Source organism: Anastrepha obliqua, chromosome 4 (assembly GCF_027943255.1).
Source record: "Anastrepha obliqua isolate idAnaObli1 chromosome 4, idAnaObli1_1.0, whole genome shotgun sequence".
NCBI lineage: Eukaryota > Metazoa > Arthropoda > Insecta > Diptera > Tephritidae > Anastrepha > Anastrepha obliqua.
In genome coordinates this window covers 26,436,327-26,459,336 of record NC_072895.1, presented here as the reverse complement: position 1 = coordinate 26,459,336, position 23,010 = coordinate 26,436,327, and the positions used below count along the sequence as shown (strand labels likewise).

Genomic DNA, 23,010 nt, shown 5'->3' with positions numbered 1-23,010 from the left:
AAGTGAATGATTACCTCACCAGCCTTCTTCGCTTTTTCACTAAGAGGTATCTCCAACTTCCCCCCACTAAATCCACGGCGGCCCTCTTAATCACTTGGACAAAGGAGGTCAAACTAGAATTAAAGGTCAAAGTCGATGACACACCAATACCGACAGTAAACCACCTCAAAATTTTGGAAGTTACCTTCGACAGTTTGCTCTTCTTTTCTGTGCACACAACCGCAATTGCTACTAAAGTCCAACAATCAAGTCGCTTGACGGCAGTACTTAGGGCAAAGACAAAGAAATGTTGTTAGCGACATTTAAAGCAATTGACAGGCCGCTTGTGAACTATGCGGTCTGGTCGCGTTGAACTAGTGAATCGCAGTGGATTACCTAAGCTTCAGACCTGAAAAAATACTGTGATCAAAACAGCCACGGGTTGCCTCCTGATGTCCCTCCTACAACACCTGCACTTTGAGTTTCTCACCTGTAGGCTCTTGCTAGAACCTGGACCGCATCCCACGCACGTCAGGCGGTCTCTCTTCAACTATTCTGGCGAGATCCACGACAAAACGCACTTACAACTACTGGACCGGACAGACGGGAGACACTTACCACCTTCCTAAAATCCCGACCTGTAAATGCCGTCATCGGAGTCCAACTCCCACTTGTTTAAGATGAAGAGCTTCAGCTACCCCGAGAGACTCGCGTAAATTTGGCACAATTACGTTCTGGATACTATAGCAGACTCGAGTCCTACCTATCCAGAGTCGACCCTAACATATGTCCAGCATGTGAAGGCACTCCGCACGACACTAACCACCATTTCACATGCCCCTTAAAACTGACTCATCTAACACTCCTCTCCCTCTGGACCCAACCTGTCGAAACAGCACGTTTCCTGGATCTATCGTTGGATGAGCTAGACGAAGACGACGGTAACTACATCGCACTGACAACGCTTAGTAGGCTGCTATGCCAACAATAAAAGATTCTCAGTAAAGCAGCTACAACACATGCGAGAAGGCGTACACTCTCGGAATTGTGATATTCGATGTAAGCAGTTGAGGATGAAGAAATGTTTTCACTACACGGCGTATGAACTTAGAAGAAGCCTTTATGGAAATACCGAAAGTGTACCAATTTTTCGTAAAAGAATATGAAATATCCGAACTCTCGCGACGGATTGTTCTGCACTCTTACTACGTCCTTATTCCTTACATTCTGCATGGTCGAGCGTGTTAAACGTGTTAACTTATCGGGAATACCGAATTCTGCCATCGCTAAGAAGAGCTGCTTCCTAATTATGCTGTCGTAAGCTGCTTTGAAGTCTATGAAAAGATGATACGTCGTCATGTCGTATTCGCGAGACTTTTCTAAAATCTGTCTTAGTACGAAAATTTGGTCAATCGTTGTTGATCTTCCCTCTTGAAAACCAGCCTAGTAGCCACCAATGATGCGTTTTAAGTCTAGCGCTTAGAATATTTGAAAATGTAATATTTTGTAGATGCTGTTCAAAAGAGTTATGGCCTGATAATTTTCACAAATCAACATGTGTCCTTTTTATGTAGAGGGCAAATTATTCCAATTTCCCACATCTTTGGCATCCGTTACTCATTCCAGATTTTGCAAACCAGCTGATATATAGTAAGGAGGTTTTTATTACTCATGTGTTTAAAGAGCTCTGCTGGGATCTCGTCAAAACCACAGGATATGTTTGGTTTTTTTGGGCTTTAATAGCCGTCATGAACTCCGCCATGAAAAGTAAGTTCTTCCACCCTTTCTGACAACTTTAACTGTGGGTATTCGGGTTCAATACCTGTACGGTTTCTGTCAAGAAGTTTATCAAAATATGTTGCCCACCTTTCGAGGATTTGTTTTTTTTCGTTACGAGTGAACCATCTTCATTTTTACAGTAGTATGTAAAATATCTTCGTGAATTACGGCAGTTGAAGTCAGCTTCCAGTTGCTCAAACAGTTCCTTATTAAAAACTCTCATTTTTTCCTATGCAGTTTCTTCTCCTCGCGTCATAAATTTTTATATAAGGTGCGCAACTAAGTGAAAATACAAATTTATTCCGAAAAAATGGTTACAAGTGAATCATTGAAAGTATTGCCCATTGCTGGCGACTACTTTTTCCCAACTTTCTGGTAGATCTCGTATACCGTCGCGGTAAAACTGTTCACCTTTTGAGACTATCCACGGATCAAGCCATTTTTTGATGTCTTCATATGACATTCCATTCCTGGTCAGCTAGACCATGTGCCATCGATCGGAACAGGACGACGCAATATCTGGAGAATATGGCGGGTGGGGTAGGATTTCCCATTTCAGTGTTTCCGGGTTTGGCAACGTGAAGCCGAGCGTTGTCATGCTGTAGACTCACTTTTTCATGCCTCTCCGTGTACTGCGGCCGCTTCTCGCGCAGTGCTCGGCTCCATCGCATCAACTGAAGTCGATACCGGTTCTCAGTGATGGTTTCGCTTGGCTTTAACAGCTCATAATAAATAACACCAACTTGGTCCCAACCAAATACATAGCAGCGTGAATATTCACCTTCACAGCGTGAACATTCGGCCGAGGCGTCGACGTAGAAGCATGAATGGGCAGCCCCCATGACTTTCTTCTCTTTGAATTGCTGCAATGAATCCATTTTTCATCACCCGTCACGATGAGATGAAGAAAACCCTTATTTTTTTGCCGCTGGAGCAGTTGTTCACAGGCAAAAAAACGACATTCAACATCCCTTGGTTTTACTTCATAAGGAGCCCAAGTCCCCGGCTTCTGAATCATTCCCAAAACATGCAATCGCTTGGAAATGGATGGGCGGGTAGCTCCTAATACTGAAGCAAGCTCTTCTTGCGTTTGACACGGATCCTCATTGTGCATCGCCTCCAATTCAGCGTCTTCGAAGGTTTTTGGTCTTCCTTCAGGCGGACGGTCGTCAACATTAAACTCACCGTCTTTGAAGCGACGGAACCAATCCCGGCACGTTGCTCCACTTAAAGCAACATCTCCATAAACTTTATGTAGCTCTCGATGCGCTTCAGCCGCCGTTTTTTTTCGAATGAAAGAAGAAAATCAACACTTCCCGCAAATGCCGATTATTCGGCATAAAATCAGACATTTTCACAAAACCAAAACAAAATCACTAATCTGTCGAACCAATTTATTTACCATACGTCTAAGCTTGGTTTATGACGTTTTGAGGTTATGTTAGAGTCGACTAGCGCACACTGCTGGCGGCATCTATTGAACTTAGTTGCGCACCGAATATAATTTCATATTTCTAGTATTCAGCGAGCTTCGAATGCGGCGCCATCAAATTGCTAAAATTAGCTTCAAATACTAATAAATATTAACCTTTTTATCACAAGGAAGTCTCGGTCTGTTCTGTGTCAATTAGACAAGAATATTTGAGCGCTGAGTGACACTTTTCCGCTTACCTCTTTACATAATTCCTCATCCACGAAGCTCTTAGTGCGCATGCGTTTAATTTACTTCAAAAAATGTCTGCTGCTGCCTTCACAAAGTGATCGTTGCGCGCAGATGCTCCTCTTAGGCGACTGCCAGGCACCCAAGCTGTCCATTGATCTGATTGTCGTCAACCAAAGGAATGCGACTTTTGCCAACATTTTCTGCGCACACTTTAATGATTCCGATTGTGATGGAAAATTAATTAACTCAACAAATGGAAAGTCGTCGCAAGACTCAAACGCTGTCGATATGTGTTGCACGTAACTGTTATTGCTGTTCCGCGTTGACTGACATTTAAGTGGGCATTTAAAGTTGTGTGAACAACGAACAGTAAACGGTTCAGCGAACAAATCAAAATCATTAAATAAACTTGTCATATTAAATTCTTTGCTGCATACCCACTTTACTTTTACCTTTGCTCCGCAATGCTTTAACAGTTTTTTTTGTATTTTTTTTTTTTTGACGTGATAACGTCTTATAATCCGATTTAACAGGCTGCACGCACGAAAAAATGTGTCGTTACCTTGCTCATTAGTGTTACCTTGCTCATTGCCGTTACCTTGCTCATATGTCGTTACCTTGCTCATTGCCGTTACCTTGAATGAACTGCAAGCGAAAGCGCGGAACAAACGACAAAGCAAACGAACGGCAACGTTCGACATCTTGCTCTCTCCTACTTAAGTGAGCGTATATATGTATGTATATGCGCATATGTACATATATAAATTCACGTATTTGTATTTGCATATGCCTTCTTATTGATTATTATTAATTTGATTCACTTGAAGAATTTAAAATAAAACCAAGTTTGTTAATAATACCTGTTGTTTTAATGTTATTATTATTAATTTTTTTATTATATATGTACAATATGGGTATCAAATGAAAGCTGTTGATAAGTGCTTTAAAACGGGGTAATTTTCATACCTATTGATGACTAGGGTCTCGAAATATATGCCAAAACGTGGACCCGCCGTGTCTTTGAACCGAAGTAAACCAAACTTACACACATTGTTAAGTAGGTATTGAAGATGATTTCCGTATAGTTTGAATACCTATTGGTAGATAGGGTCTCGAGATATAGGTCAAAACGTGGACCCGGGTAACCTTCGGACGTGTATGTACAATATGGGTATCAAATGAAAGCTGTTGGTGAATGCTTTAGGATATGATATGTTATGTTATGTTATGTTGCGTTATGTTATGTTGTGTTATGTTATGTTTTGTTATGTTATGTTATGTTATGTTATGTTATGTTATGTTATGTTATGTTATGTTATGTTATGTTATGTTATGTGATGTTATGTTATGTTATGTTATGTTATGTTATGTTATGTTATGTTATGTTATGTTATGTTATGTTATGTTATGTTATGTTATGTTATGTTATGTTATGTTATGTTATGTTATGTTATGTTATGTTATGTTATGTTATGTTATGTTATGTTATGTTATGTTATGTTATGTTATGTTATGTTATGTTATGTTATGTTATGTTATGTTATGTTATGTTATGTTATGTTATGTTATGTTATGTTATGTTATGTTATGTTATGTTATGTTATGTTATGTTATGTTATGTTATGTTATGTTATGTTATGTTATGTTATGTTATGTTATGTTATGTTATGTTATGTTATGTTATGTTATGTTATGTTATGTTATGTTATGTTATGTTATGTTATGTTATGTTATGTTATGTTATGTTATGTTATGTTATGTTATGTTATGTTATGTTATGTTATGTTATGTTATGTTATGTTATGTTATGTTATGTTATGTTATGTTATGTTATGTTATGTTATGTTATGTTATGTTATGTTATGTTATGTTATGTTATGTTATGTTATGTTATGTTATGTTATGTTATGTTATGTTGTGTTATGTTATGTTATGTTATGTTATGTTATGTTATGTTATGTTATGTTATGTTGTGTTATGTTATGTTATGTTATGTTAAAGTATATTATGTTATGTTAATGTTAACTCATTCTCTATATCCATACAAAATATCTATCAAACAAATAAAATTAAAATTTTCTTTTGAAAAATGCAACCATTCAATTAGTATTTTCTTATGACGTTATCTCGTTAAACTATCGTCAGTAAACCGACTTTACAGACAACCTCTTTTTTAATTTAATTTTCTTTACTACAGCTCGGCCGTGTACAGTGATCGATTTCGCACTTGCCGCTTGAGTCGCTACAATCAGAAGGACGGCATGCGCATCATCTACGACGCTGACTACGACTACTATGAGAATCTGATGTGTAAGTAGTGCAATAAAGCGGCCACACTCGTACTTTCATCGCCTCAATGAGCGCATAAATAATTTGCTTTGTTTTGGTTCAAGTAAACGTGGTTGGTGGCAGCGACTCAGATGGGCATGGCGGCACTGGTAGCGGTGGCAGCCACCGGCCTGGCGAACATGGCGGCTCTAATTGGCGCCCACCAAACAAAGATGACGATCGATATGGTGCTGGCGGTGGCGGCAATGCTGGTGGCAGATATCCTGGTGGAGGTGGCGGGGCAGGCGCAGGCGGTGGTGCTGGCGTTGATGACTACGGCCGTCCATATGACCGTTACCCAGCGCCCAATGAATATGGTAAATGTCTACGCTTTGTGCACACTTTTATATGTAGCTCAATGTTTAACTGCAATACTACTACCACATACGCATTTCCCGATACATACAAACACAAGTGTATGCATTTTGTGTATGTAACTGCTTGCACCCTCACTTACTCGCTAACCAACTAACAACGTGCGCTTTATTAACCCTCCTTTCCCAGATCGTTATCCAGGCGTCGGCGGAGGCGGCGGCGGTGATCGTTATGCTGGAGATGGCCGTTACCCACCACCCGTCGACAGTCGTGACCCTTACGATGAACGCTATCCACCCGGACGTCTTCCTGCTGGTGATCATGAACGCTATCCGAGTGACCGAGATCGTTACCCAGGCGGCGGTGTAGATTTGTATCCTGGCGATCGCGATCGTGAACGCTACCCAACAGATCGTGACCGTTACCCGAGTGATCGCTATCCCGTTGATCGTGATCGTGAACGTTATCCTATTGGTGAGCGTGATCGTGAACGTTATCCAAGCGGTGACCGAGATCGTTACCCTGGTGACAGAGACCGCTATCCAATTGATGATCGTGAACGTTATCCGATCGGTGATCGTGAACGTTATCCGATTGGTGATCGTGAACGTTATCCGATTGGTGAGCGGGAGCGCTATCCGTTAGGTGATCGTGGTCGTGACCGTGAGCGCTATCCCATCCCTGTCGATGATCGTTACCCGCCCGGTCGTTATGGAGAACGCGATCGTGAACGTTATCCAGTGGCTGGTGGCTACCCACTACGTGACCGTTATCCTTACCGACCTTTGGACCGTTATCCCATACCACCAGTTACCGACAATGGCTTGCCGGGCGATGTGCCGCATACGAGACCCTACCCACCAGACGATGATCTGTCTTATCGTCCATATGGCACAGCTGGGCGTTACCCCGAAGATCGCTATGCCAGTCGGTACCCTTCGCGTTATGCACCTGGCAGAGAACCCTTGGGTGGGTATACAGGACGCGATGCTCCGGATAGTTTCTTCCTTGACAAACGTTTTCGTCCCTCCTCCTTTGATTCGCGCTACCCGCTACTAACAGATGGTCGTGGTGGCACGCCGTCACGTTACGGCCCCGACGGACGTTATCCACCAGATGACCTAATACACAGTGCGCGCAGACCAGAACCAGACTCCGCGAAGCGATATCCACCCGCACCTTTAGTGCCGCCTACAACAATAAGTAAATACCCTTCATCGCCGAATCGCTTCCCGGTAGGTACCGAACGCTTTCCAATCGATATTTACAAATATGGCAATCGATTTGGCAGCAGCGGTAGTAGTGGCGGCGTTAGACCAGGTAAGCGTAAATACTTATAAAATAATTACAACAAATACACTAATCGACTAGCAAAGGTTTCGTGTGCTTAACCGAAATTACTGATCGAATCAGAGCTGAGTAAAAAGCGCTAACCAAATCTTCTCATGTAGGTTACGATCGGCCACGCCCACCGCCCCACTACTACGACATGGACTATGACGAGCGCTACGGCGATCGCTATGGTGGTTATGATCGTGAGTACGAGATTCCAATAGGCAGACGACCTGCGATCGGCGGCGGCTATCCCCACTATGAGAGTCCCTTCAATCGTCCCTACGGACATGGCGTAGGTGCACCACCGCCGCTCGACGACAATCGCCCTCTACCGCCATCACTACATCCTTACGGCGCCGGCGTTCCAAGCGGCCTCGGTCCAGCTGCTGGTGGTGCGGCAACTGGCGGTCCCCCGCGGCCACTGTTGACGCGTTGCGAAGAGACTGATAATTTTAAACAAATCGCAGCCAGACACAAAATGCGACGCCACTACGTGCGGCGCGCACTAGTCGTGCCTTCGCTCATCCAGTGCGAGCGCGAGTGCATCGAGTCGCGCGAATTCATATGCCGCAGCTTTAATTACAGGTGAGTGGTCCAGATGGCCTGCTTCGATGCGGCACAAGCAAAGTCGTTATTTACATGCGCACATTTCTCACCTGCGCAGAGATGCGGCGGCTACAAATTACGATGAGCGCGATCTGCCTAATTGTGAGCTGAGCGATCGCGATTCGCGCGAACTGGACGTGCACGATCCGAGCAACTTTGATGCAGCCAATTATGACTACTACGAACGCAGTTTGGAGCGCAGCGATGGCGAGTGCATGGACGGTGAGTGAATGAGCGATTGAGTCTCAGGAAATGTATTTTAATACATTCCAATAATAAATACGCTTTGACTTGCAGTAACACAAACCTGCAACGAAGAGGGCATGGAATTCACTATACGCACGCCGGAGGGCTTTCTTGGGCGCATCTACACGTACGGCTACTATGACAGGTGGGTGAGCGATGAAGCGATCAATATTTGAGTTGTACTAACACGCAATTTGTTTTGTAGATGTTTCTTCCGCGGCAATGGCGGCACCGTGAACGTGCTACGCATCAGCGGTCCACAAGGCTATCCCGATTGCGGCACACAAAGAGTAGGCTTTTTTGCTAACCTAATTAAATGCAGTTGCCATATCGAAATTCAAAAAAATGATTTAACTTTTTTTCGCAGTACGGCGACACGCTGACCAATATTGTTGTTGTGCAATTCTCCGACAATGTACAAACTAGTCGTGATAAACGCTATAATTTGACTTGTGTTTTCCGCGGACCGGGTGAAGCGATTGTCACTTCCGGTTACATTGGTGCAGGGTAAGACAAATGCATAGAAATACGCGCGGTTGTATGAAGCGCGAAATGGGTTTGCATACTTGTAGGCGTATGTGAAGTTGATTGGTAGTGAGTAGCGTAGCTTAGCGGCCTTAGGTAGCTAATACTTAGATACAAAAACAACTCTATACCTATGAATATGCGTATAAGGTGTTATTCTGGCCTCAGTTATTAAATTGCATGCACAAATTTATGCGCTGTGCTTTATATTTTTTTTTTGTTTTTCACAGCAAATGGCATGAAGTTTGAAGGTTTGACTTGAGGTTTTAAAAAAAAATTCCTACACCGTTAATAATAATAAACACATAGGCAGAAAATTATATGTAAGTATAATTTTTGTTGGAAAGGAAGTCTGAGCTAATTTTCAGTGTCTACTAAAACGCTCGCAAGTGTTTGTATTAAGGGGGGAGCCTGCTTTAGAGGCAAAAATCGATTTTTTTTTTCATAAATGTCTTCCCAAACTATCCAAGAATGTGTGCTCAAAATTTCAGAAACAAATTCAAAATATTTGCGGAGTTACAGAAGAAATTGTGAACAAGCGTCGAGCAGGTATACGAGCGGCCGGATCGCTCGAAGTGCGATTTCTCGGTTTTTTATTTTTGCGATTTTTCCTAATTGGCGGGAAAGATAGGGAAAAAGTTAAACGACCTACCGAAACGAGATAACATTGATTGATTGATTGTATTCGGAATTAAATTCTCTTCTAGTTGAGCCTAAAAAAACTTAAGAAAGTTAAAAAATTTTTTAAACAATTTAAAGTGAATTTGATTTTCCAAAAAAACTAATTTTTTTTTAATTAGCGAAAAATTATTGAATTTCTCACTTTTTGTTTCATTTTCTTGGTTTAACTAGAAGCTATACTATACCAAAATAAAAATTTTTTTGGGCTTTTGGCTTCAGATGAAAACTGCGACCTGCATCTTTCCCGCCGCACGACACATGCACACTCGAGGCGCCTCGGCAAAATTTTTGTACCAGACATAATATGACATATATTTTAATGAAAAAATTTGAGAAGACTGTTGAAATATATAACAATAAAATCAGAAAGTTTCGTTTCAATCGAATATTTCTTTCCTTCCCAAAAAAATCCACGAAAAAATCGATTTTTTTAAGCCTCTAAAGCAGGCTCCCCTCTTAAAAGGAGAGTGGCAATACAGAGTTTCGGGAAGAAATCACGCAGCCCGCGGCAAACGAGACCATCTCAATTTCTAACAATTTTGAATATATCGCTACACAGTTGACTATGACAGCTGACAGCTGACAACTGACAGCTGACTATCATAGAAGAACTCATTTTATCATCGTCCCTAAATACAAAAGTGTTCACCAAACTACTCATTTTTGTTCTAGCCATGGGAAAAAACTGATAGCTTCTGTCGGTGCGCTATTCTACTCGTATCTCTCTTTTACCAATAGCAATTTCTTATGAGCGAGAAATATGTATCTCGACTGTGTTCTAAAAGGCAACACCGTAAAAAAAATCTGCGCAATGTTTCAGCTACGTCAAACTTGCACTTTTTTGTACTAAAATTTAATTAGCGATAAAATTGAATACCGCAAATCTTTCTAGATATTTTAAATAAGCCCCGTGGAATTAGGATGAAATGTTTGTGGAATTTTACAACTTTTTTGTAGGCATAAAATTTTTAATTTGGACTTATATGGATTTTGCTAGACAGTGGACAGTACTTTTATAGAAAAAATTAACATTAAAAAAATTAGAAAAATTGTCAAAACTAGGCAAAATATCGGCAACTGCTTTGCCGCAGGGTGAAAAGATTTTTACGATGTCTAAAATTCACTTGGCCTATGTAGTTGTGGCCCTTGAAAACAATATTTTTCCTTGAAAACGAATTTATTATTTATTTGCGGAGTCCCAGAACCCACGCAAGATTACATAACTTTGTGTGAATGACTTAGATTTGAGGCGAGCAGGAGATCATAACTTCATAATTTAAGACCCAAGCATTTAGGCTTAGACTACGCCTATGGTTGAGGTCCAAGATTGTAAGTAAGGTTGATTAAATGGAAAAAGTGGATGGATAGGGCGAGGTTAGCTCCTCTATAAACTTTGCGGACTTCTTAAGATATCTGAGAGATCTGTTACAGAGAGATCAGACACAGAATACAGCTGAATCCATTGTCTATGTATCTGACCCAGAAATGGGTAAACTTTTTTTTCGATTTTGTCGGGACACCTAGCTAGTACAGCACTCAGACACAATTAAGTTCATTGCAGTGCACTCGGATTCCCTTTTCAATTTTCTTTAAATCTACCCGAACTCCGAAAAAATCTGATTCTTGTGTCTTGTGGGGCCAAGGAGCCAAGGTGCTCGCTGCTTAACACATCAGTGTCAAAGACCTCAAGCCTGATTCGTGTGAAGGCCGGGCAAACGCACAGAAAGTGGTCCGCCGTCTCATCCTCTCTACACATGCAGGACAGAGTGCACTGTCTGAGATGCCTAACTTTTCCATGTGCTTTGCCCACAGAAAGTGGCCCGTCATCAGTCCAACTAGCTGCCTACAGTCCCCTCTGCTTAGTGGCAGGAGGAACTGCGACTGTCGGTAATATCAGTTTTGTCCATCTGCAGTCTGTCTCCCCCTGCCCAGCTCGCTTGTGGGTTGTAGTAACCCACTTGCTAATCGTGGCTTTGATGGCTACAAAAGGGAGTGACAGAATGGGCTCCGGGCCAAAGAAGTTGTGTCTCCTTTTGTATTGCAGATGTGGAATAAAAAACAGAGAATGTGATCTGAATTTTCAGCCTGCTTCCGGTTGGAAGCTTTATCGGGTTCTCTCTAATATCCACGTTGGTCCCATGGATTGTGTCGCGCAATCAAGCGAACGAGTTATCGTAACTCTTTTTCAGCTTGATAAAGAGGTCCGCTACCGATATGCTCCGCTTCTTTACGAAGCACTTCGATACCCAAAATCCATGTTTTTTATACTTCATATCTCAGATTCACCTAACGCTTCCTGGTGCGTGACACGTTCAGGCTTGTTCTTCTACACGACGCAATTTACTCTCAATTTACATTCCTGTATTACTTCTGAAGAGGTACGAGCGAACATTACTACATTTCATTTACATTGTTAAGTGATTACCATTCGGAATTCAGAGAGAACGTATGTAGGCTCGAATCTCGGTTAAACACCAATATAATAGAAAAAGTTTTTTTCTAATAGCGGTCGGCCCTTAGAAGGCAATGACAAAAATCCGAGTGAATTTCTGCTATAATTAAGCTCCTTAAAAATAATACTTGCCATTCGGAGGCGGCTTAAAACTGTAGGCTCCTCCATTTGTAGAACAGCATCAAGACGTGGATATGCTCGGCCAAAACGGGTAGAGGTACGAGCATTATTGAGCGTCTTTAGGGCGCTTGTCGCTTCAGACTCTGATTGACTTTCGATTGCAAAACCGTCTGCACAGTAGAGAATCTGAAGTTTCCCCCCCTAGAAACAATTCAGCCCCACGTGTCTTATCTACAAATATTTAGCATAAGACCCACCATATGGTCGACTCCTTTCTCGTTGAAAGTTTAGCTGAACTCATTGATTCGAAATGGCACTAGACGTAGTGAAAAAAAGTCAGAAGATGTGGCCAATATTAGACCGTTAACCGGCTCTCAGCGGATTCGAAGAAATCAGCTGATTGGCTGACGTCGCATGGGCGATGACGGTGGTTTGTCTACGATAAAACTTAGATTGTATTACTTCGACTATTTTACTTCGTTGCTGTCTGAACAACGACTGGCTGGACGAGTGTGTGAAAATGAGCGTGCAAATTCTGCTGAAACTCCCAAGTGACGTAGAAGCCGAAGTTCACCTCACAATTTTCTTTTTCATCATAGTTAAAGAGCAAACCTGGGAGATCTATCATCGTTATGTGAAATAAGCGTGCACTGGCAGCTGGAATTAGTCGCTCTATTTCGTTTTCCTCCTTAGCTGAAAGCCAAATCGGGAAATTTATCAATCTTGGAACTATGCCTAAAGCAAAATACTAACGCAAGCGCATGAAATTCCAATATTAGCTAAACCAATCAAGAAATTGCTCCAGCTGCTCTCTACATATTCCTATTTCTTGAATAACTCGGTTTTACAACATTCACAAGCAACGAGGAAATTTCACGTTTTCTCGTAAATTTTAATATATCTTCTTATTCTTCTTATCCACTGAACTTATTCACAATAAAAAATGCAGTGCTGCATTCGTAAGATTTTTATGATTTCACTGGAATAGGAACAGAAACAGATACAGGGTCCGGCACTCGTAGTGTAACCAATTTAAAAGACCATAAATTTAGTTTGGAAAATTAATTTCATTCAATTCAAAGTAAAAAATGTGTGAAAATAATACAAAATTAAGAATCAATTTACTTTTGCTCGATATGAGCACTTTTTGCCTTGGCTATAGCCTTAAGGCGGTCCAGAAACGAATCGCAAGCTGCCCGAATGTGACTTGCAGTTATTTTGACCCACTCACGGATATTGGTTTTTTTCAGCACCTCGAGACTGGGTAATCTCTTAGTTCAAACTTAGCTCTCCAAAATGGCCAAAAAAGAATAATCCATCGGATTCGCGTCTGCTGAATTTGAGAGCAATTGTGTGGACGTTATGAAGTTCGTAACGTTGTTTTTTAGCCATTCTTGGTTCACTCGAGTTTTGTGCGACGGTGCTGGTTCCTATTAAAAGGTGCATTGACTGCCACCGAAATGTTTGTCTGCACTCGGCTTCAAAGCATTCTCCAGAACACTTCCCCGATAGCATTTCGCATTAATCTTGACGCCAGGCTCGATGACAACGATTGGAGGGCACCCATTTGCGGTTACAGTGGCCCAAATCTTTACATGTGGCGGGTGCTGCCTCCTGGTGGCCAATCGATGACTCGAATTCTCGTATGAACGGTCGGTCAAATAAACCCTATCGTTTTGGGAGTTTACAAATTGCACAATTTGAAAAATTGTTCGGAAATTGACCGCTTTCGGCCAAGCGAAGCCACTCTTTTGCTCTCTCAAATCTGACTTGTTGCTGCTTTGGTGTGAGATCATGCGCCTTTTGTATTTTGGATCTTGTAAGGCTTGACTTTGAGATCATTTTTGAGTATGCGGCGGATGCTACGGTCAGATATTTTCAGTTCTTTCGCCATTTGATAGGCACTTCGTCGGGGATTTCGCTCAAGTCGCTTCTTCACTTTTTGAACGATTTCACTTGACGTTGCAGTATTTTGATGACCACCTCCATGACGTTTGGCGATGCTACCAGTGTCATTGTAACGAGTAATGGTGCGATAAACAAAAACTTCATTTACTTTAAGGTACTCGAGCTCACGAACAATCGCTGGTTGTGATTTTCCAGCCAAATATAATGCAATCTCACTATTACGTTTGAAATCCATTACTGATTTTCTTTTTTCGCGTTTACTCTCGGCAAAATGCTTCCACGCGCTTGTAAACAATACTCTGGACTGTCATTTAGTCAACTAACAGCCTGCGCATGAGCTGCGCGAGCGGTCTGAAGTTGGTTACACTTCGAGTGTCGGCATAAGGCGAAAAGTCTTGTTTCAAATCGTTCAGATTTATTATTGCCTTACCAAATGATTGAGTTGGATTTCTGATATATTTTTTCAATAAAGTTAACAAATTGTGTCGAAATTCTCATTTCGCGTAATTTGCAAACTAGCAATTTTTTAGGTACCTCGTCAAAGGTGGCTTTAAAGTCAACAAAAAACGTATACACTTTTTTCGCTCATTGAGTTTTAAGTGAACTATTAACGCCAGATCGTAAATATTATCAACCGTCGAGTAATTCTTTCTAAATCCTGCTCTTTTATATAAATATATAATTGGCACGTACACCCTTTTTGGGTGTTTGGCCGAGCTCCTCCTCGTATTTGTGGTGTGCATCTTGATGTTGTTCCACAAATGGAGGGACCTACAGTTTCAAGCCGACTCCAAACGACAGATATTTTTATGAGGAGCTTTTTCATGGCAGAAATACACTTGCCATTGGCTGCCGAGGGGCGACCGCTATAGAAAAATATTTTTCTTAATTTTGGTGTTTTCACCGAGATTCGAACCGACGTTCTCTCTGTAAATTCCGAATGGTAGTCGCGCACCAACCCATTCGGCTACGGCGGCCGATTCCAATTAAATTCCATTTTTTTCTACCCAGTCCGCCAGCCTTGTATGTATTTGAAACACCCTTAAGATTTCCTTACTTCTTTATTGTCCACTTTGTAAATCTGGTATGAAACTTTTACCTACAACTGATTCCAATGCTATATATGGAGACGTGCTCCACAATCTAATCCCAGAATGCGAAACTGCTAAAAATCAGTATCGTTTCAGCCCTCAGCTTAGATTCCTCTGTTTTAAGAGTTAATAAAGATAAAATTTGTGCCTACCTGGTCGCGTACAAGAAGTCTGACTGTCAATGAAAAGCTCTACCTGCCTGCTGTGTACGTTCCACAATTCATAGCAGTACCACACATTTTTTCATAACCATTTACTTTCAATAGTAATTTTGGCATTAGTAACCTCCATTTCTTAAGTAGTTTGTTTCGTCTACTGTGAACTGTTCCCTTTTAGTGCTAATCGAAACGCCTGCAATTAGTACCAAAATTCGTACTTACTTCTTTCCGAGCACACGATGACAAACGTACTAAATAGTTTTTTGGAGCAGCCTTTCCATGACAAGAGATGAGCACTTCGAGGAAAAGAAAACAGAAACATTAGTCCACTTTAGGGACCTTTTCCGCCAGAATAATCCCTTAAAATCGCATGCTTTCTACTAGTTTTCTATTCTACGCTATACAACTGCTAGTCTTTGCTCTATCGATAAGCTAATATTAATTTTATTTAGCTATCACTAATCCCATTATTTTGTCGTATTCCAAACGCAACGAAATGAGCGATAAGGCGGCATGAATGAATCACCAATTCTTCGTTTAAAACTAAGCCTCATTTCATGCCCACTTCCATCGTCTATCATTTTGTTGATCCTTTGCCACAATGCGTTTCTGTATAAAGTCTTTCCGATTCCGACAGATCCGGCAGCCCCATACCGATCGAGTACTTGCCTGCCGAGAATACGCTGAGCTCCAAAGTGCGTCTCATGATACTTTACCAAGGACGACCAACCACCACCATAGCGGTGGGCGATCCGTTAACCTTCCGCCTGGAGGCGCAGGATGGCTACAATCACGTCACCGATATATTTGCCACAAATGTAGTGGCACGCGATCCCTACTCCGGTAGGAGTATACAACTTATCGATAGATTTGGGTAGGTCGACATAATTTTAATGAAACAAATAATTCCACCAATTCCAATTCTTGTTGGTTGTCAAATTTTAGATGTCCCGTGGATCCGTATGTCTTCCCGGAATTGGATAAATTACGCGATGGCGATACGCTGGAGGCGCGTTTCAACGCTTTTAAAATACCAGAATCTAATTTCCTTGTCTTTGAGGCCACTGTGCGCACTTGTCGCGATGGTTGTCAGCCGGCTTATTGTCCAGGTGCAGCCGGTCGTCAAGAGCCTTCTTTCGGGCGACGCAGGCGTTCGTTGAACGAAACAGATGTTGCAGAAATTGAATCAAATACCGAACCGGTAGCTGAACGTTTGGTCGACGATGTGTCGGAGCTGAATAGCACGAAGGTGACGGGCACGCTGGGGGAATTTAACAAAAGTGAGTAGATTCTATGAGGAAGCAAACATATCGAACCGCTTGTAATCCTACACAAATGTACACTCTTACAGCTTCCACAAGCGAGGATAAGTCGAATCAGGAAATGGAAGAACCGGAACAAGTGCGCGAAATGATCGAGGTAAGGTTTTGTTAAGAGGCATCGGAGTTTATATTGAAATAAAACAACGAAAATTCAGATTGAGTGGGAAATCTTTATTATTTTTGTGTAGAAGTATTCATAATATTTATATTTAAAGATAATCCCTTTCAAATGTTGGGCGCAACTGTGCCGTATCTGGTCCAACCGTAAACACCAGTTTTGAATGCCTCGCAGGAGAACTTCGGCCGGTCGTTCGGTATCTCCTGAGTAACTTTAGTAATGTTGGCTTCCAACGCCTCAAACTTTACACACCCCACAAATAAAAGTCCAAAGGTGTGATATCACACGATCTTTCTTGGCCAATTCATTGGTCCGAGACGGAGATAAATTGCGCACCGAAACGACGACGCAATAAATCCATTGTTTCATGGGCTTTATGGCAAGTCTTGTTGGAACCAAATCTGGGGGAGATCACGGGCTTCAATTTCCGGCAGCAAAAAGTCGTTTATCATCTCGCAAGAGAGTTCGTCATTTACTGTTACATTGGCGCCAGCCTCGTCTTGAAAGAAATATGAGCTTATGATTCCTCCAGCCCATAGGCCCCACCGAATGGTTGTTTTCAATGGATGTAATGGCTGTTCTTGACTTATCGACTTATTGACCTCGCCATTAAGCCGAAAATGGGCCTCATCGCTGTATACCATAAAAGCGCGATGAACACTTTTCAGAGGGCATCGAATTTCGTAACATAATTTTACGATTTGTAAACTTTGTTGAGGCGTTAGTCTTTCCATGATAAACTGTCAATGAATACTACAAAAATTATGCATTTAGTTTGACAGTAGGCACGCGTGATCTGTCAAAAAACCTCTGTTGGAAAAAGTACCTCCAATCTGATGACTCTTTGCAAGCTTTACTAAAGATTCTGCTTAAAAAGTTCGAAATTTTAATGGAAATCTGTTGATTTTGTTTTAGGTTTAAAACTCAGATTTTAATTGCTTTTGTAGCTTTATGCTCTGTTCTATGCCTAGCGACTACAAGAACAAAATGCAATAATAGGCGCAGCCATAACGGCCATCATTCTAGTTGCCACAGTGCTGAAATATTCACAGCGGCGCCGAACAGTTTCAACTATTGTACTGTACAACAAAAACTCACCATAAAATATATAAAAGGTATAGCTCTCTCTCTCCTTTTCCTCTACGTTATATCTTTTTTCTCTCTCGCGGAACGAAAATGCCCCAAACGTTGCATGGCCTTGAAATTTTACTCTCAATTCTCGCACGTCCATCGACCAGGCGTCGATGAAGTTTCACTTCAAAAAGTAAATTGTCAAAACTTGTCAACAAGTCCCCGTGCTTTGGTTATGAAGCACACTGCATAAATAGTCGTAGTTCAGGTATTAATCCCGTTGCTTCTATCTTTTGACTAAGGTATTTGAAACACGCGAGGAGATCGAAAAAGAGTCGTATCCACGTAAGCTGGTCGCCCCCATCGAGACCGTCTGCATGACACCCTCCGAGTATCACGGCCTCATAACAGCAATTATACTGCTTATGGTTCTACTATTCAGCATTACCTTGGTGTCCGGTTTGGCCTACAGGTGAGTTTGCGAATAAAAATTCTGACATTTTTTACTTAAATTCATTTAGCGCAAGCAAATCGTACTAATTTTTTCACTTTATGAAATTTTTTAATAGACGCTACTGGAGCACTATGTCGAAGAATCGTATTGCCGATCGTCACTCACCCATCCATTCAATGGGGCATTCGTCGATACGCACACACGAGCGTTTCAGTGAGATCGGTCAAATGCCAAGTGGCAGTGGAAATGCGATGCCAAATCGCACGGCGGGCGCTTTCCGCGCGAACATGTCGATATTCGGCGGAAGTTTGCATAAGACTTTTGCAACTGGGTAATTTAAATTACTAATAGAATTATGTCTTAGTTTAAGAACTGAACTGTGAAAATTTTTAAGAGGCGCTAAATTACATACAAACAGCACTGCTTAAACTCAACCGGGGAAGACATGTAGTAATTCCGGTAATTGAGATTTTCCTGCCTGTAGTGATTAAAGTCGTGGAAGTTGGGTTTGAATCAATACTAAGATTTCAAGCTTCGAGTTGTCGAACCTAAAAGTTCAAATAATATGACCTCTCGGGCCAAGTCTCTGGAAGTCACATAAGATCCCAAGCCGATATTCTATATACAGGGTGGCCATATAGCGTTTGCTTTTTGAACTATCTATTTTTTTGAGAATGGTAACACAAATGATATGTCAAATGTGTTAATAATTTACTTAAAGGTTTGACATTTACGAAATGGGACGCTATACGCTTGAACAAAATTGGGAAATATTTCCAAAGTGGTGAGTCTTCTTCTTCTTTTCCGATTTTCACATCTGTGGCTACGTCAATAAGCAAAATTGTTGGATTTGGGGCTCAGAAAAGCCACACGTTACTGTAGAGAAGCAAATGCATCCACAACGAGTCACTGTTTGGTGCGGTTTTTGGTGTGGCGACATCATCGGACCATTTTTTTTCGAAACTGAGCGAGGAGCCGCGGTTACAGTAAATGGCGAGCGTTACCGTGACATGCTCAACGAGTTTTTGTTTCCAAAAATTGAAGAGGATGACATGGACGACATTTGGTTTCAAGAGGACGGTGCAACTTGTCACACTGCCAAAGCTACACTCGAACTTTTGGCTGCCGTTTTTGAAAACCGAATAATCAGCCGAAATTCCGATATCAATTGGCCGCCTCGGAGCTGTGATTTAAGCCCGGTGGACTATTTTTGTGGGGAGCCGTTAAGGACAAATGCTATGCGAACCATCCAGAGACGAAATGATTCTTTAAAACACGAAATCGAAGTTGCCATTCATGAAATTGGAGCCCAAACAATCGAAAATTTTCTTAAAAATTGGGCCTACTGTGAAGCCAGTCATGGCAGTCATTTGAACGATATTATTTTTTATTCATAAATGACAATGTTCAACCTTTAAAATAAAAAAAAAAGTTTGAAAAAATATTGATAAGTTTTTTTTTTATAGTCGATTCAAAAAGCAAATTTTGCATGGTCCACCTTATACTTTCATGTAAAAAAAAATATAAATATATATCTCTTATATCAGATTGTAAATTTTAGTTCTATTATTTCCAACTTTCGTTTTTTTTTAATTTAATTAACTAATTTTATTGAAACATATTAAAACATATATAGATTATATCTATCCTTTACCTGATATGCCCGCACTTATATCTCTGTTTTATTTCTCTTGCTTTAACAGCAATTTAGCGCGCATGTGCCAGCTGCCCGTCATCAATCCGATGCGCAATAACGCCAATGCAAATCATCAATTCGAAGACCCAAGTGAACCAATCTACACCGATCCGTCGCTATTCGAACGTTCTAGGTTCGTAGATTTGAATTTTTATGGAGCGGCAAATCGCAAGATACTCCACAAGTAATGAATGTTGTGTTATCACGGCCTGATATTTCATCCAATCGGTACATACCTACAGACATACATACATACAAACATACATATGTACATACACAGTGCAAACATACATAGATAAGTTAATTGCGCGCAGCATTCAATGAAACTATCGAGCCTGCAACAACAACACTCATTCTTACATATCAGTTTTCACACTTTTCTTTATAAAAAAGTTTACAGGTGCGCTGCTAAAAGTTTGTAAATATTTCTTCTAATATATTATTCGTATTTATTATAAATTATTTTCCATTGCACTTAGCAAAAAAAAAAAATAAATTTTTTAAATGCAAAACAAATTATTAACTCATTCAACACATTTCCATGCACATATAAAAGTACATACTGACCGGGTTAGGGGTAAACAGAGGCCCGAAAAAATGATGATTTTTAATAATTTATGAAAATATGTTAGGGAAATTGAAAAAAACCCTCAAATAGTTCATTCATAAGAATAAGCCGTTCTGAGTACATTTAAGTATGAAAGCATTTCATTAACGCAAGCCCTTCATTCACACGAAGTCATAATCAGAAGTGTATATACTACATCCACACATACATAAATATAAAAGTTAACAATTTAACTCTGTCAATGATTCGAAAAGAGCGCAGTGTGACTCGTAAATAACGGGGGTGACACTGCTATTGAAAAATCTGTTTAGCATGAAGCCTTCTCCTTCGAATGCAATACTTCTCACTTCTGTAAACAAATCAATGTAGCCATATGCTTCGTTCGCAAAATGGTGCTCTTTTCGCCGGTAAAGCGTTGAGTGTAATAATAGGGCAAGAGAATTGAATACTGAAGGCGGCGTCTTCCCAAAACAATTATTTTATTTTTCGTTATTTTGACAAGTCTGACGTCTGACTCCTTTCCAATACAAGACAAAAACAAAGGAGGAGAAAATACAAGCTTATGAAAAGTCAGTGAATGACTTAGTAATATTGTAATTTGTGTCATTTAAACTAATGAAAACGAAGTGCCGCGTGTTAAATTGTGAAAGCACAAATTAATATAAAGCCTCCAAATGCAGTTTTATTTATTGCTTTTTTATACGGATGACGCCGTGGCCAGAAAGTGTGTGTGCGTTAGGGTGAGTCGATTTAAAAATCGCTCATTGCTCTGTGAAAATCGTATTCTAGGGATCAAAATAAGAAACTTTGCCGAAGGAACCATACCTCTAAAACGAATTCTGATGTCCCCCAATTTGGGTCGATAAGCCAGCAACAATTCAAGAGCTGAACGATGAGATAATTCGGCACATTAACGGCATAGAACCTCAATTATGCCTCAGCGTCATCGAAAATTTGGACCATCGGATGGAGGTGTGCCGCCGAGGCCGCGGCGACCATTTGGCCAATATTTTGTTCCATACGTAAATGAGCTATACCAATATTATCACAATAAAGAGAAATGAGAATAATTTCTCACATTTCCCAGCAAAACCTGCGTGACCGAAACTCTAACACAATTACACTTTTTTGTATGTTACTAAACATATGCACTCGTATTTGTTTGAAAATCGACTTTTTTTTTATTCTCCGTCACCTTTGGAAAATGTGTAAGCAGTAAGCAAACTTCATTCATATATTTTTTCTCATTTTTGCATCAATAGAAAAAAAAACAAAAAAAAAACGGCAAGTGGCTGTCAAAGCAATAAGTCAAAAAGATATATTTTCTCTCTTTTTGATATCAAAGTAGGCCGAGAATCAAATTGTCAACCTTTGGCAAATGTGTAAGCAGTAAGCAAACTTTATTCATATAGTTTTCCTGATTTTTGCATCACTCAAAGTAAACAAACGCCGTAGCCGAATGGGTTGGTGCGTGATTACTATTCAGAATTCACAGAGAAAACGTCAGTTCGAATCTCGGTGAAAGCAAAATTAATAAAAACATTTTTCTAATAGCGGTCGCCCATCAGCAGGCAATGGCAAAATACCGAGTGTATTTCTGCCATGAAAAAAATCTCCTCATAAACATATCATAAAACAAAATAAAATAAATGTATAAAAAAAATTTTTTTTTTGTGATTCGAACCAAGGATTTCGGATCGGAAGCCCACATTGCTAGCCGCTGGGCTATCGCGCTGTGCTGCCGCCGCTGGCTTAAAAGTTATTTTGTTCGTCGCTACGTTTATATGAAACTGGCACTGGCAAACGAATCCATATGTATGAAAAGGATAGAAAATCACACGTACACAAAGTTTTGGCACGATTTTCCCAACGCTTTTAACAACGTGATTGTAAAGGGGCGTGGTTGTGACAGTTTAACGGCCACGCGTGGCGGTTACGTGAAGGGTAACATGACCGCCACTCTTCTTGCTGGGTTACGAGTATTTTATTAGTCTCTAATACATGCGCATTATCAAAATAGCATATACAACATTTTTTAATGGGGAAATCAAATATTTCATTTGATATTCTTTTCCCCTGTTCGGTGTGAATTCTATCTCTCTTTTACCAATAGCAATTTCATATAAGTGAAAAATATATCTGCTGTACTTTAAACGCCAAGGCAACTCATTTGTATGCTTCTAGTGTTGCTGCTCTGAAAGAAGCTCTAGTGAAGTTTGGCTGTGTTTGTTGCATGGTCGCCATAGCCGAATGAGTAAATGTTTGGCTAAAACTTGAAAATTCGTGAGTTCGGATCTCCGTAAAATATAAATTTTAAAATTTATAAATAAAACATTTTAACGAAACTCCTCAGTCTGATTACTTTTTAACGAAAATGAGAAGTTATTGTCATCAGAGTAATAATGAGCTGCTCTGAAAAAAGTAATAAGTTGAAATTTGCTCCATCTGTTGTATAGTCACCATAGCCGAATGAGTAGATGCTTGGCTAAAACTTGAAAATTCGTGAGTTCGAATCTCCGTTGATGAATCACCAAATTGGTGTGTAAAAGTGTTTTAATGAAAACAAAAAAATTCAAATTTTATAATTTCTAAATA

The 23,010-nt window shown here is 40.6% G+C and overlaps 1 protein-coding gene across 1 annotated transcript in view; it reads left to right on the top strand.

Moving 5' to 3' along the window:
• LOC129245762 (uncharacterized) overlaps positions 1-23,010 on the top strand; it is a 35,303-nt gene that overhangs the window by 7,206 nt on the left and 5,087 nt on the right. Inside the window, exons 9-22 of the mRNA XM_054884133.1 lie at positions 5,619-5,731; positions 5,815-6,066; positions 6,254-7,384; positions 7,516-7,984; positions 8,064-8,227; positions 8,303-8,396; positions 8,457-8,541; positions 8,619-8,758; positions 15,824-16,060; positions 16,132-16,466; positions 16,538-16,605; positions 18,000-18,169; positions 18,267-18,482; positions 19,855-19,980. Of these exons, the coding sequence (XP_054740108.1) occupies positions 5,619-5,731; positions 5,815-6,066; positions 6,254-7,384; positions 7,516-7,984; positions 8,064-8,227; positions 8,303-8,396; positions 8,457-8,541; positions 8,619-8,758; positions 15,824-16,060; positions 16,132-16,466; positions 16,538-16,605; positions 18,000-18,169; positions 18,267-18,482; positions 19,855-19,980 (3,600 nt within the window). The remainder of the gene's footprint in view (positions 1-5,618; positions 5,732-5,814; positions 6,067-6,253; positions 7,385-7,515; positions 7,985-8,063; positions 8,228-8,302; positions 8,397-8,456; positions 8,542-8,618; positions 8,759-15,823; positions 16,061-16,131; positions 16,467-16,537; positions 16,606-17,999; positions 18,170-18,266; positions 18,483-19,854; positions 19,981-23,010) is intronic.